Here is a 12627-nt window from a genome sequence, read left to right on the forward strand (position 1 = left end):
CGTTATTTTTATCCTGTTAGAACTTAGTACCGCTCTACAATCCTAGTAATCATAGAGTGAGTGCGAAAAGGGGCTAATTCCTCTTGAGTCATAAGATAATGTTAGAAGCATCAAATATTCGAAATCACAAGGTTTCCAAATCGATCGTTGCCTTTGTCTTTGAAGTCGCCGACGCGAGTAAAGTTTATTTAAAAGTGCAGAAATAACGTATCGATGATTGTCAACGATTCGTGCATTGTCGAAGAAAGACAGTCATTAACGTAGAAGCGGTGAAACACAGAGGAACTGGTTCAAGGATAAATTCTATAAAATTGCCGAGGGCGGTAATCGATACCGTGGAAAATAAGTCGCTATCTCGTTCAATTACCGCCACTTGATTTTCGCACCGGGGTAAAATCGCGAACTTTTGCTTGCCAAATACGCGAGAGCGTGAATGGGGAGAAAAAAATGGGAATGAAACGGCTGGATCGCGTAGAGAAACCGGCGAACCAAGCGAAAAGACGGAGAACCGTGAAAAGGATAAACAGAATCGTAGGGCAAACGCGGAGCTCTCGTTAATTACGCCGCGTGTAATGTCTCGACTGTCTCTCTAAACGCGCGTGCACGCACAGTAACGCGAGCGAGCGAGCGTTAATGACGACGGCGTTGAAAGTTGGTGAAAAACAGATGAAAAAAAAAAAGGGCGTCTCGTTAAATCGCCAGGTATCACGACAAGCGAGCACGTACACTGAAATTGTATTTTCCACGTAGGTCGAGAAGTTCTCATCCATCAAAGAAGGAGGCAAAACCGGATGAAAAGGGGCTACGGGGGTGGCGGGATGTAAGCCGGTGACTTTCATTAATCATCGTTCGCGAGTCGAGACTTGCTACGTCGTTAACGATATTTCTAATCGAATCGCATTATCCCGATGACAGATGAGCGCAACGACGACGCGACGTCGTCGACGATGTTGGTTTCACTCGGATCGGATGACACTTGTTGATGTGCACGTTCGTACGTCATCCAATTACCGGTGACTTTATCGGTCTATCGCACGCACGGCTATCGCTGCGGATGTTGAACGAACCGAAGGGAAGTTGTAAATTAATTTAGGGTAATACGACGATACGTTCGCGAGTACAATTGCCGTTTCGCTGCTTTACGACGCCGAATTTCGTGATACAGGTGCGCCGGGAGACCGAACGGAGCAATTCCCTCGGTAATTTCGTTTCCGTTTACCCGACGATGATACATGACTGCTTTCTGATGCGTTTGCTTGATGAATAGACACGGAGACACAAAAGACCGTCGCGTCGTCGCGCATCCTCGTTCGGTACTTGATTCTCTTGCAACGCTGGATGATCCATCGAAATTTGAATCGAACTGAACGCTCTATTGCCGGGATGAAGTGCCGGAGACTTTAGATTAAATGTGGGAAATTAACACAACGTGACGGTTATCGTTCCCCATTACGATTATTCGCTACGAGCTGTACGTCTCCATTATGATACCTGGGCGCTAAAAGGGTTAAATTGCTTGAATCTATCGATTTCATCGATGAATCGGGAAGAAATTCGCATGGCACGCGCCCTTCTTCGACGAGACTCACCCTCTTAGCGAGTGCACCTCGCGAGGGTTGAAGAAGAATAAAAGAAGACGAGAAAGGAAGAGAAACTCGCATCGAAGGGAACAATAAAGACGATAACGCGGACGATGAAAAGGACAATGGTTAAGGGAGGACGGACGGTGGTGCCGGATATAATGGGAAGATCATTATTTTCGCGAACAAAGTCCCGTCCACGTCGTCGCCGTTTCGTCGTCTTCGCCTAAGCGGGCCTTAATTAACATCTGCCCCAATTAGAATGGTTCTACCGAAAGGCTGGGCTGCTTTGAATCTTTACTCGTCCCGCTCTCGCTCTTCCTTTCCACTGCCATGATTTCTCTCCCAATTCTTCTTTTTTTTCCCCCGTATCTCCTCTGTTTCTCTCTTTCGTTGCGTTTCCACGCGACCTGTTCTTTATTCGCTTCCCGTGTATCCTGTTCGAGAGAACTCTTTCTCTTTCTTTTTTCTTTCTTTTTTTTGATTTTTTGTTTCTGCCACTTGTCTCTCGTCAACAAACGCGTCGTAACAGTGACCCGATTGTTCGCTTTACCAGCTATACCAGCGACATTTTCAGCTCTGGAAAAATAAGTACAATAGGGGGTAGGCATGTCTGCCACGTTGGAACGCGGAGAAACAGCATAGAAAGTCGGATATCGAGGCCACGAACTGCTTTCTAACGACTGTGTTAATTGTCGAGCGGCGGCCACGAGTACCGAACGGCAAAGGGAATTCCGATGGAGTGCTTTTTGATTGAGCGTTGAATGGGAAAATAAAGGAGAGGCTGACGTTCGATCGTACCGGATTCGGATATTTACGCGTGACCTCTTATTTGAACGAAAATATGAGAGGATGCAACTCTTTTTTTCAGTCAGCCATGAATTAAAAGGTTCGCTTAAAAACTCCGTTCAACTTTATATCAGGGAAAATATTCTCTCAGAAAATTAAACAAATTGTGATATAATGGACGATACAAATGGGGAAGATAATCGAAATGAAACATTCTTTTCGAAAAAACAAAAGTTTTATTAATAAGTTTTTTTATACCACTGAAAACAGTTTTATTTTAAAAATTGTCCTCCCGTACATACTTTGCTCTCTAGTAAAAATGAATATCGCGCGAGAAAAATTCTCATAATCCTCGTAACGAAAAAATTTCACTTCGTTTTATTTCCTCATTTGGAATCACCAACCTTTCAGTTTGTACTACCAATTACACGACACCCTCTGCACAGAAAACTCTTCATGTCTCGAATATTGTGCAGAAAATTGTAACACGCGCGAGAGTGCTTACACGAATTGCACCATCATCCTGTAAAGAAAAGGAAAATATTAAAGAAAAAAGTTCTGCAATAATTAGGATATCCACGATCGAGGGGTTGCAATCTGTCGATAATTTCTCGACGGGGAAAGAAAAAAGTAAAGTCGCTCGACGCGTCGAACGTCACCGATTCTTTCCTTTTTTTTTTCCTTTCTGTCCAGGATAATTGAACGAGAACGAAACAGCAATCCACTCTCGAATTCTCCTTCTGCCGTCGTCCTTTTCCCTTTTTTTTTCTACCTCTCGCCTCAATTTGTCGAGGGATATTAATCGCGAACGCGATAACGTCGTTGCCGTTGCTTCGTGCATGACAAACGAGACTGATATAGCGTGCCTGCAAGAGCAGCACGTTAAACGGAAGGGCGTATTTATTCTACGTGTTTCACCGGCTTTCTACAAATTAACTTTCCACGGAAATGGATAGTCAACCGGGATGGAAGGGAGAAATCAGGCTAGCAGGGCAAAAAGGGGTTGAAATGAGCGCATCAAAACATTCAGCGTGTCATCGTGGTGTGCAATTATCTTCGAATCACGTACGTGGCTACCTGTAACGTTCTTAATTATCCATCGTGAACGTGAAAAAGTTCTGTGACAACCCGTTGAAAAGTAGAATTGAACGTCATCAGGAGGGTTGAAGGTGGAGAGAGACGAGGGAAGGGGGTGAAAATTGCTCGTCGCATCGAATTATCGGGTTAAAGCCCAGTTACGATAGCTCCCAACGGTTCACTTTTATCGTAATACCCCAGCTTTTTACTCAACCACGGTCACGCGTTCCGTCCTTGTTCATATCTCGAACGATTTTATTTTTCCTGCTGATTCAATTTTTTTTTTTGTTATCACGGCGTGAAAAGGAACGCAGTTTCATCGTGTCGATGCCGTTGCTGGAACCCGATGTATAATAATAATCCGCCCCGTATGAGAGGGAATATGGCTACAAGGGCTGTTTGTTCCCGATGAAATGTCGAGGATGCACAGAATGGAACAACAGTTTTGAAACATTTCTGTAGTATTTTTGGAGCGACGAAATGCGTTCATAGAAATTCTATAGTCCATCCGAGGGATATTATACGATGGTAATAATCTTTCCTTCCTTTTTTTCTAATTGTTATTTAATATAGTATTATGATGTATTTTTTAATTTGCTTGAAAGAGTTTCCTCTGAATTTCCTCTGAATTTATATTATTTATTCTACTCATTTTTTCAATAGCTTCAATGGAGTGTAATAAATTGTCCGAGGAATGTAATGGTTATTTCGTTCCTTGGTTTTCCAATTTATTTGCGAATACCTTAGAATTGGTTGCTCGTTATTGACCTACTTTAGAAATAATACGAGATGCTGTGACGAATCTACATCTCCGTTTCTATTTTCTATTTCGTAGCAATAAGAAAAAGGACGATTATCTAGGAATAATCTCCGAATTTCCTATTCTCGATGGCAGCTCTTCACGGGGCAGAATATTTCGCTGGAAATCCTTTTGCGACCACTTTATCGACTTCTCGTTGAACCAGCAGATTTTCTATGAAAATTTTGATAAACGCCTAGTCATCCCTCTGATGGCCGCAATCTATCATCGCCTCCCTTATTTGATCTCTTCTTTAATATTTGAATAATCGGTCTGTTTATAAAATTGCTTTCGTTTCCCGTTCGAATTTCACCAAAAAATATATTTTCCTTCGTAATACTTCAATAATATTTTTACAGAAGATTTGCTCCATCATAATATTTGATCATAGTTTTTAATATTTTGTATATTTTAGATCCAGGAAATGAAAATTATTTTAATTAATAACGTTTCTTCCCTTTCTTTTCTTTTTCCTCGCGGTATGATTAAAAGTTGAACCCAGGAACTATTTAATCCAAGCAGTGTAATGAAATAACGCAGTGTTATCTTCAGACGTCCGTCTGGTTGCATTAGAACAGTTAACGTTGCTTGATATCAGCAACCTAAATTAATAAGAGCTTGAGCATTTGTGCGTGGTCATGAGCATATAAATGAAGCAACATTTATTAAGCTTCTATAAATACCCTTTACAAGTTACTCTAATATCCTGAAGTGGTAGTATCGATCACTCGAGAGGAAACAAAAAATGATTGCCAAAACCACGTTTATCATAGCCGTTCTTTCTTAATCCAGAGTTATGAAATGTATCTATCAATTTTACGACACCGTTCTTCGATCGTGTCGCATAAATAACGACTTGGATAATGCTTTCCTTGACAATAATACGAGAAACGGTCCTCGATCGAAAGGGTCAGCTTCTCAGGCGAAATAAGAAAAAAAGAGGACCAGCTCGCAAAAGAAATCGACAACAGTCAGCTTATTCAGCAAACGAATTATCATAGAATATTCGCGTGGCAAGCGTCGGTAGAAGGACGTGAAAACAGAAAAGGAAAAGCGAAAGAAAATGGTTCCACTTGTGCTTTTTGCAGGGGTCCCTATCTTCCTCAGCAATTTTACGACCGTTGAGGATACGTATAAAAATTCTTGTCATTGAGAATGCCTTATTTATGATGTAAATTCCGTAAGCGTCGTTGCAACTCTTCCAGCTAGAATATAACGGTAAAAACAGACGAACGATTTTGACGACACGAATATTCCGGCTGTCGGGTTAAGAGACTGATAGGGGGTTGGGCGCTGAGGGGTATGCTGGAAGCTAGCGACATTGAAATTTTACATATGCATGAGCCATAAACGTACAAGAATATTTCCGACGCTAGCTACGGTGTTATCAATCGACGAGACGTAGCCGGGTAGCGAAAGAAATTCAGCGAGACGAAGCCGAGGAAAGCAAAAGAGAACTCCCTAGCTCGTTTTCTCTCTGCCTCCCTCTGCTTCGAAGGGTACACGATGAGAAAGAAGTCTGATGCAGCTGCAGCTGCGTACGACGTTTATACTGCTATCACGAGAATCCATTTCTCCGTCTTTCTCATTCTGCTTCGCGCCGTTCTCTACCTTTCTTCCTTCGTAAGGGGTAGTTTTCATCCGCACTTAAGAACTCTCAGGCTGAACGTCGCGTTACGAGTATTCAAACAGAAGCTTCTTTCTCTCGCTCTCTCCCCGTGGAAATACTAGATGCACGTCATTGAGTGGCAACGATATTCTTTCCCCCATCCGGGGAAATAATAGACGGCCAAGAATCGTTTATACGCAACCAGTGTACGAGAAGGGTGCGCGAAAAAACGCGTTGGAAAATGCTCAGTTTCGTCCGAAGAGATGAAATTAAATAAATAACCTATGGTTAATATTCGGACAGATTTGTCAACAGAATACAGAGGAAAGTTTGCAAATTTTCAATTGTCGTTCCAATATGTAGATTAACTCGAACGGTTTGTTTAAGCTAACGTTTCGTCAATTTTCCATCGGTTTTCAAAGCATTGTTTTTGTGGATTAAAAAACAGACGGAAATGAAGCGAGTCGATAAATTCGCGGTACCGAGTGCAGACGATATTTATATTTTTCAGCGACAAGCGAGTGGAGAAGAGGGATAGGATAAGAGTTACAGTCGTCTAGCGTTAAAAAAGCGTGTGGCAACCCTCGAGGAAAATGAATAGCCGCTCGAAGCGAGCGGGGGATGTTTTTGTCGGCGAGCGAAGAACTTTATCGTCTGGCAAACTTTATCTTTATCGATGCGTCCCGCGACACGAAGCTTTCCTCTTCGCGGAATCTTGCAGCCGTATCGTTCCGGCTTCGATGTGTGCAGTTTCGCGAGCTATCGTGAAAAGGGAAAGATTTTCCAGCAGAATATTGAAACATCCTCGGCTCGTCTGGAGGTGAAGGGACGAAGCAGAAACCAGTCGAGCCGATGCGTTAGCTTTTTGTTTCACTGCGAAAGCTTTCACAATGAAGAATCCCATAGACTTAACACAGTGACGGTGTACGCGAACCTCGTTCTGGGATATAAATCCCTGACTGAGAGTAACGCAAATTGTTCGAGCTACAGACTTGGGGAAAAAGCACACGTAGGGCGGGGAAGATGAAGGGTGGAAGAAAAATGGAGAATGAAAGAAACGGACTGATGAGCGGGAAAGATAGACGTTAGGGAAAGAAGGTGATAGACGAAAGAAAGAATGGGAGAATCTTACGCTTCTTGGTTTTCGAAATTCTTGGTGTAATTCTCTATTAATACGTTCTCGAAGTAATATTAAGGAGAAAAAAAATAAAAATGTAAAAGTAGCGTTGGTGAAGAATATAAAGGGGTTATATCGAACGGAAACTGGAAGGAAAAGTGAAAGAAACGAGCGGGAAATTAAAAGAACTATCGTCGAACAAGTCGAAGGAAAGAAGCCGAAGAAAATAGAAAGGGAGAAGTCTGATAAAGAGAGAGAAGAAGAGAACGGGTTGTGCGTGAGGAAGATGGTAACGGATCGGCGAGGCGAAAAGTTCTGTAATTTACCAAATGCCAGTCTACCGCGCCATGCAAATTCCTCGACGTCGGAAACTTAACCGAGATTCGAAAACTTACTTCCGACGATGAAGGTTAATCTGGACGGGTCGCGTCGAAGGAAACGGGGCGAAAGAGCTTACATATTCGGGACACTCGCTCGAAATTTCCCGGCGAACAGAAGACCTTCTTCCTCTGTCGTCGATTATTCAAAATTACGAATTCTGATCGAACAGCCTCCGGCGTAGCTGGAAAGTTAATGTCCTCGGGGCTACGAAGGGCCAAGAAAACGATGGGAAGCAGACTCGAGGTCTGCTGCCGAGGAACGATCTCAGGGTAAATGTTGATTGAACCATTTTTGTCGGAGTGTTTGAACGGTCTGCACGTCAAACAAATCTCTCCGGTTCGTTCGTTCCTTGTACGCGTGTCTAAGAATTTTCATGGATTATCAGGATCATCGTGCGATCGAACGTTCGTGGGAAAATTGTGTCGAATACCGAGAAGCCACGTGTGCAAATGTTCCCTCTCGTTAATACTCGATAATTTAAAGCAAACTGTCGACGATAGCTCGGTGTTTAATTTCTTCTCTGTCAACGGTAGATAATTTGTTTAGCAAAAGCGCAACATTTCGAACAAAGTAACCGTGAAAAATTAAATATCATCATACATCATCTTTGACGAACGTTGAGTTAATTCGGTATACACATGATAAGAATAAACCGTAGAAAATGTTGAGTGTCTTTTTCACGGAATAATTATAACGCAAGAGATGAAAGAGGTGTTAAATTTCAGTGGGGTTACAAAAGATTGTGGATTGCTTAAAAGGGCAAGGTGAACAGTGGTGAAAGAAGAAAGAGGATAAAAGAACGAAGGGGTGTCCGGGCGACGACAATGAAAGTGTGGAAGAAAGTTTAAAGTAACGGGGTTGCCTTTTCTCTTTTTTTTTTTTCTCTCACAGGCCCCTAATGGGACCCACGTTCTCGTCAGTCGGATTAACAGCAGCCTTGGCACCTGTAACGTTTGCACAAGAGCTTGAAATAGATGTTTATCTTTTAAAGAAGCAAGCTTTTTTTCGTAGAACACGAGACATTCAGCTTCATGAAATTATCTTCACGCACAATAAACTTGAGGTGAAGGAAATTCGTGAAAATGATGGAACGATTGAATTTTCTGCGGGTTTCTTTAAACAGCACGATGAAGAATAATTAACGCATTCGCGTGTATCGTGATGTAACCAGTGGAATGCAATAGGACGCAACCTATTTCATTCTTGCGAGAAATAGCCGTCAACGTAGCTTCACGACGGACGCTTTAAAATATGTTTCGTCGTGCAAAGGGCAAACGGAGAAGATAAAAAGAGAAGAGGCTAGAAAGAAAGAAAGAAAGAAAGAAAGAAAGAAAGAGGGTAGTCCTTTCACGAGGAAATATGAGTCCGTAGCAGTTCAGTCTGCTGGGAATAAGGTTAACGCCGTAAAGGACACACAATTTGTCCGCGACAAAAAAGAAAGTCGGGGGGGCTTACCCGGTGAAAAAGCGGGCACAGAGAAACGCTCAAAACGCTGAACTCGAAGTAATGTTTGTCATAATTAAGCCGGGGACTAAATAAACCTCTTGACAAGGAGGAATGATCAGCCTTGCTCACTGAACAGGATCTTTCTGTTTACTTCTGAGAAAAAGCTTTCGGTGCAATTCAACTCGCTCGGATAGCGTACAATGAAGAGAGCCAACAGGAAAGAGATAAAGAATCGAAAGAGCTGAAGGATGAAAAGTAGAAAGAAAGAAAGAAAAAAAAGGAGGTATCTCATAAGAGTCTGCGCGTAATTGAACGTGTAGAGAAGGATATAGGGAACGAAGGCTGACTTTTATTACGAAGAAATTAATTTGAAATCCAGGAAAAGCTCGGCTAAATGCTGGCCGTTAATCACGATCGAACGAAACGTATGTACCATCGAATGCTAACCGATGAGAATCGATTAATTCGGTTAACGTTAAGGCTATCTAATACCTCTGAACGATTCCTCTTCCCGTTGAATAAGATTAACGGTAGGCTCCGAGTTCCACGAACGGAGAAGCGAGCAGCGGAACAACGCCAGGCTCGTTGAGAAAAAAATGCAATAATCGTAAGCGACCCGAAAACGGCTGGCAGAGATAACAGGGGCGAAACTAATGGTAATCACGGAGGCCGGAGAAGAACAGAAGGAAAAGGAAGTGACAATGAGGCGGCACGACGAAAAATAGGTCGAAAGAATCCTAAGGAGGATTCATTACGCTTTTCTTAGAGTCTGTCTGTCGCATCATCTTCAGCGTCGATAGAAACGAACCAGGAATCATTTTTCAAAACCAAAGCAGAAATAAAAAAAAAAGAAAGAAAGAAAGAAAGAATAAATAAGTACATTGGATTTCGAGGAACGGTATAACCGCAATTTCGACTGTTTGTTCGCGGTGCAAGCCGAAGAAAACGCGAAGCGAGAAATAAACGGAAGAAAAGCTGGAATGCTCGAGGAAAGATTGAGATGGAGGGGTAGAAAGCAGAAGAGGGAGAGGAAAGGGAAGTCACGAAAACGGTGGTGGTATTAAAAGCCAACCGGGAACAGTAATCAGGCGGCTGAATTAAGAATCGTAAACACCGAATGAGAGCGAGCCAAAGCGAAAGCTGATTAAAAGACAGCGAGGGGGTAGCGGTTCGTCGTCGTCCTTTCCAATCGGCCTGAATTCGTTTAAAACTCGTACCGGCCGGGGGCCGGCTAACTAAACCGCTGCTGGTCAATCGACGAGCCGCAAGTTTACAAATCCTCCTACCCCCAGCATTCGTTCGGAAGGGGGGGGGGGAGGAAAGAAGTACGGTAAAAAGGAGACTGGGTAGTCTCTGCTATTTCCAAGCCAGCCCCGTGTCGTCGTCTCGGTGAAAGCGACACGGCAATACGAAGCTTAACATCGTGAGAAGCGTAAAATTTGTTCAGAGGGGATGGACGAAAGATGTGGCGCGGCTTGGAAGAGCAAGAAGCGTGGAAGACGCTAAAGCAACGACCACGTCGGTGGTAGTAATACGGTGAACAGCAGAAGCAGAAGCAGAAGCAAAAGCAGCAGCCAGCAGCACCACCGGTAGCAGCGTCGCCAGCAGTGGTGACGACGACGACGACGACGACGAGGCTGACGGGGCTAGTGGTACAGTAGTAGTGGTGGTTGCGGATCGTGGTGGTAGTAGCGGCGGTAGCAGTGGTAGTAATCAGAGAAGAAGACCGAGAAGGAGGAAAGGGGTAAGAACGGAGAGGGATGGAAGGAGCGGAGGAGGACTGGAGGAAGGAGGAGGCTGACTGATCGGCAGAGTAGAGGAGAAAGAGCACGCCTGCGCGGAATCCCCGGGCGGGCGCGGGCAGTGCCACTGGAGGCCCGGCGGTTTCAGAGCTTCGCCCGGGACGACGAACCGCAGACGACCCGTACGCAAAACTCGGTCCTAGTTAGCCGCGTTGAAGGATCGTCGGAAAAAGGGGTCGAATCACGCGACAACACAGGCCCCTGGTGACGACTGCTCGCGTGTACCACCATCGTTTCGATTACTCGACCGTCTGAGCACGCGTTCGTAAGACGGTGGACACGTCGGGAGATACGTTCGGATTACGGTATAACTAAAAATCGGTGCAGAGTTCGTTGGGAGATAATGTGATCAGTGCGGCACCGGTCGGTGCTGTGTCTTTATTGTCCTCGCTCCTCGTAATTACGTGCGCGACGAAAATAGAAAGGAAAGAAGGACGAGAGGTGTGAGTAAATGATACTATGCACGAGGTCTGGTAGCATCGAGCCAAGGAGGATGAACAGAGTGACAACGGAGGGCTAAGAGTGAGAAGGTGCACCAAGCTGTGGTGTGCTGGTTGTTTTGAGATGTCAGTGGATCCGTCGGAGACAACCGCGTCGTCGTTCTCGTCGTCGTCGTCGTCATCGTCGTCGTCGTCTTTAGAATCTTCTTCGTCATCATGAGGAGATCCTGTTACGTGAACTACTACGTCCTGTGCCTCGTGTGCTGGATTCTCCTAGGCATCACCGGTAAGATCAGCTCCGTTCGCCTGACATATGTTTCCACGTTTCGAGTGCTGGCTCACGCGGATCCGTGCATCGATCTTTCAACGTTCCCGCGGGAAAGTGGTACGCGCTAGTTGGTAACCACGAGATACGTGAAAAGGAACAGCTAGCGTGGTCTGTTTCTTTTTTTTCGACCTAGTACCCTAGGTCCAGGTACTCGATGGACTACCGATATGCTTCTCTCTATAATACGAACTGAATCGGAAGGGGGTGGGGGGAGGGGGGCAGGCGGGGCTTTGGAGACTTTGTACTGCGGATGGATCGATCAGATTTTGGGGTGTAACTGTGCGTACATAGGTGAATTAGCAGGCGTGCGAGTTCGTGCCGCTCGGCTGCTATTCCCCGTGGAATTTGGCAGCTGATCGCGTATATTCGCGATCGATCACCGCGAGGATCGAGATACGCGAGTGGAAGTAAAAAGGAGAACTGGTAGGCAGGGGGCGGGAGGGGGCTGCCTCCGGACCCGGTCCAGGGCTGTATGTAGCGCCGCCCTTGTTTGTCGCGGCGACGGTATTGTACTTTTCCCTATTCTCTTCTTTGTCTGTCGGGGCTCTTGCTTCTTTTTTTTTTCCTTCGCTATCCTTGTCGGGTCACCGTGTCGACTCGATGATTCCGTCATCGGGGTTAGAGGGGATAGAGGGGATCGAGGGTGTCGAGGTGAAGGCAGAAGGGTAGCGTGTTCCCTCATCTTCGCTCTGACGTCGTTCAGGGACGTGTCTATCGATTTCATCTCTCTCTCTCTCTCTCTCTCTCTCTGTGGATGATACGATTAAAATTTTCTTGAAAATTCTCTTGACGGACCTTCTCGTCAATGAAGTCGGCATTGACGTCGAGAAAGATAGGAAAAACGAAAGAAGTCGTAAAGAGATGGAAACTTTTGTATCAACGTTCTTCATTGTACGTTTGATGGCTCTCTCGACGACAGAGTAATGACTATAAACTTAATTATGTCAGTTAGAACGACGCGTTCGTGATATTCGCTTTTATTGCAGCCCGTTTACGGTGGTTCGTCGCTATCAAAAGAGTATAGTTAATGGTTCGTCTCTTATACGGGTCACGACACGGTGTCCGCGCGATTACCTGCGCTTCTTCGTGAAACGGAGCATCAATTTCCAAGCTTATATAACCCTTATGGAAATTCCTCGTTAGTTAACCCCGACCGGCGTGATAATTACTCTTCTCTTCGCCTACGTAACTTTCTTTTGCTGATTCAATGGAAAGTACATTAATTCACGGATCACAACCCCCCGACATGTTCTATCTTA

The 12627-nt window shown here is 44.6% G+C and overlaps 1 protein-coding gene across 5 annotated transcripts in view; it reads left to right on the forward strand.

Annotated features, from left to right (window-relative positions):
- LOC117611758 (neurotrimin) overlaps positions 1-12627 on the forward strand; it is an 85021-nt gene that overhangs the window by 51265 nt on the left and 21129 nt on the right. For 2 of the 5 annotated variants that reach the window (XM_034339972.2, XM_034339971.2), the window contains exon 1: positions 5332-11326. The exons of 2 other annotated variants lie outside the window; for them this stretch is intronic. In XM_034339972.2, coding sequence (XP_034195863.1) covers positions 11257-11326 — 70 coding nt within the window. In that variant the 5' untranslated portion in view covers positions 5332-11256. Of the gene's footprint in view, positions 1-5331; positions 11327-12627 lie in introns of those variants that run through there. One more of the 5 variants, XM_034339966.2, reaches the window with a different exon arrangement.

This window comes from Osmia lignaria, chromosome 10, assembly GCF_051020975.1.
Source record: "Osmia lignaria lignaria isolate PbOS001 chromosome 10, iyOsmLign1, whole genome shotgun sequence".
Lineage (NCBI taxonomy): Eukaryota > Metazoa > Arthropoda > Insecta > Hymenoptera > Megachilidae > Osmia > Osmia lignaria.